At 34.7% G+C, this 3290-nt stretch overlaps 1 protein-coding gene across 1 annotated transcript in view; it reads right to left on the minus strand.

Moving 5' to 3' along the window:
* The window catches only part of paplna (papilin a, proteoglycan-like sulfated glycoprotein), a gene marked incomplete in the record, with an annotated part of 69681 nt that overhangs the window by 60603 nt on the left and 5788 nt on the right, over positions 1-3290 (minus strand). Inside the window, 1 exon segment of the mRNA XM_014028705.1 lies at positions 2693-2796. Within this exon segment, the coding sequence (XP_013884159.1) occupies positions 2693-2796 (104 nt within the window).

Raw genomic sequence — 3290 nt, forward strand, 5'->3', positions numbered from 1 at the left:
GTTTGACCATGAACAACGTCAGGTGACCAGTCTGACTTTAGTTTTTTCACACTGGACTCCACCAAGAAGAAATCCCATCATACTGCTGCTTAAATGTTCACTACGTCAGAACTTATTCAGAAAATGTGTTTCATCTCTGCTTTTGTGCGTTAACTCTTACAGGATGGAGGAAATGGTCTTGGCGGAGGTTTGAACTCTTCTAGTTTCATTCTAAAATGAACATGAGGGTTCCTGCAGCACACAGTGAGCTGACGTTCAAAGTTATGATTCAGACAAACAGGATTTGACAGAGCTCATCCAGGAGGGGAGTGGTGGCCCGGCTCTGAACACAGACAGTCTGACTCACTGACCTGCTGCAGGGGCTTGTTGAAAACCTGCTAACTTGTTGTTTTTAATCACATTTTTGCAACTTCATTGCCCAATTACAGACTGTTGTCTCCGTTCTGATGGAGCATCAGGCTGTGGAACAACAAATGATTTTTTTTACAAAAGTTGCTCAATTCAGAACCAAGAGAAACCAGAGCTTGAAAGTTTTCTTTTTACGGTACGCTACCTTTCAAAAGAAAACTAGAGCCTGTTTTCTGTGACTGACATCAGCTTTAGAAACATGAAGCAGGCTGAGCTCACACGGTTTTCAGGAAAACATTGATGTTGCCATGAAAGTCCACTGCAATTGAACAAATTCAACCAATTTAAATAAAAATTTAAGCCGTTTTACAGATATGATGTRTTTGCTCTAAAAGGATTCATGTTAAACTTTCCTTTAGGATCATAGATGGGATTTTTCATAAAGATCTAACAGGGTTCCTACAGTTTAAGGCAAGATAAATGTAAGACTTTTTAATACTTTTTAATGCCAAWTGAAAGGAAATTTAAGACCAACTTCACAATAAACACAAATTAAAAAAACGTTTAGCAACAAATTTACCCAAATGTTTATTTTAGCACAAAACAATGCAAGATGTGTAGTAAATTTGGTAAATTGTCCAAAAAATGCTACCAATTATTTTAATATTTGTGTTAACATTTTCAAGACCTCAGAAATATTGATTTAAGACATTTTAAGGCAAATTAAGGCCTTATTTTTGGATTGAWGAATTCAATGACTTTTAAGACTTTCTAAGGATCCACATGAACCCTGTATAAAACTGTTTTGAGCTTGTTTAATTTGTATAAATTTAATGGTGTTTTCATAGAAACCTGAAGGGGACAGGCTCCACTACTACTCCAACTACAGACCGGTCTGTTTGAAGACTTCTTTCTCATCTYACAGTTTGGATGTGACAAAACCTCAGCAACAAAATACACAGTTTAATAACAAATTTTGGGTTTTGAACTTTTCTTTAATAACTACATTTAAATAGTTTTTAAAGGGATCCCTGATTAGTTGTAACATTCAACTTTATTTAATAAACATATTTTAACTGTAAAATAAAGACTGTAAAAATACTGTAGGATGTTTAGTTTTGTAAAAGTTTTAAAATATATTTTAACAAGGACGGAGCCATTTTATTTACACACAAAGCATTCTGGGTAAATGATGACGTGGATAGGTCCTCGGTGCGAGGCTGCTAGCGAGCTATATCCACCCTGAAGGTTAATCTTGGACAATATCTGATGATCGACTCTTTTAAATGAAACCAGAGAGCGTTGACAGAGAGGAGAAGGTAGAAATGACTCAGCCTGGAACTGAAAATATGGATGGAGGACAACAGAGCTGCTTTAGCCTGTTTGTCGCGCTAGCGCCGAGCTAAAACATATTAGGTAATATAGCCTAATATTTTAGTTTAAACATGATAAAAACTAAACATCCTACAGTATTTTTACAGTCTTTATTTTACAGTTAAAATATATGTTTATCAAATAAAGTCTAATGTTTCAACCAATCATGGATCCCTTTAACAGCAGATGAATTTTTATTATTATCTGTTCAGGTGGTTTTATTTATCCACACAATCTTTGAATATTACCTTTGAAAACATCTAAAGTCTTTTAAAATAACAGACACAGCATTTTAAACCTGTTAGTCATCTCTATCTGTGCCTAAGAGGTATTTGGAAAAAAAAGTAAAATTCTGCACGCAAATCTTAAAACCCCTGCTTTTATTTTGAAACTGGCTTTTGTGATGTCTTTATTTTGAAGGCAAGCGGACGTTTCCTTCAGTAGCCTCTGTGTGAGCGCAGAGGAGTCTCTCAGGGTTTGACACATATTTTAACTCAGCTGTTAATTTATTTATGGATCCTCAGAGATCCTGAAGCAACAAAGTTTAATGCATTAAAATACTGAATTAAAAAGGTGAGATACTTAGAAGTATTTTTAACATTGAATTATGGTCAGTTTTACACACTGAGTATTTTTGAACCTTTTATAAAAACCAAATGCAGCTGATAAAGACTTCATGTGTTCCCAGAAACAWGAAAACAACTTTTAGACAAATATCTGTCAGCTCCTCTAAGCACGACTCCAGACACCAAACATATTCCAGTCAGACACAAGAGAAGAAACTAAACAAGCCAACAAAGACAGAAAATTCACTTAATGGTACCTTCAGGTTCAAAACACTCTGTAGGAGTGAAATTATAAACTGTTTAAATTGTCTTTTTTTTCTGAATCCTAACAGGTCAGAGGGTTCCCTCCCAGTCTGATCCTCAGCAGCAGCCAACACCCAGCTCAGACACAAGCAGCGGCGTACCTCTGAGTGATGCAGCGTCTGCTCCTCACCGTCACACCGGTACCACAGCTGCGACTGCATTCACCGTACGGAGCCCAGGAGTCCCAGTAATCCACACCAGGCACCTGGACGACATAAATAATAAAAACCAACTGTTTTCTACAGATTTAAACTCAGTTCATTTAAAAAAACATGAGTCATGTTTGAGCCAAAACTGGTTTTATATATAAAGAACCCAAACATGTATTTATGACAAAAAATAAAATAAAAACAGCACCCAGGTGAAAAAATATTATACGTACTAAGTATACTAAATCTAAGTATACTTGAAGCCGCAGTAATCATCAGTATACTTAAAGAGTGATATTTTGGAACAACTAATTTAATACTAAATATACTTTACAAAAGCACAATTTTAAGTGTATTAAGTTTACCTTTAAATACTAAAATGGAACAACTTTAAATATACTTAGTACACTTTAAGTGTATAGACAAAGATATACACTTAAAGTAATAAGTATATTTAAAGTTGTTCCATTTTAGTATTTAAGATAAGATAAGATAAGATAAGATAAGATAAGATAAGATAAGATAAGATAAGATAAGATGAGATGAGATA

Source organism: Austrofundulus limnaeus, unplaced genomic scaffold (assembly GCF_001266775.1).
Source record: "Austrofundulus limnaeus strain Quisiro unplaced genomic scaffold, Austrofundulus_limnaeus-1.0 Scaffold800, whole genome shotgun sequence".
Classification (NCBI taxonomy): Eukaryota; Metazoa; Chordata; class Actinopteri; order Cyprinodontiformes; family Rivulidae; genus Austrofundulus; species Austrofundulus limnaeus.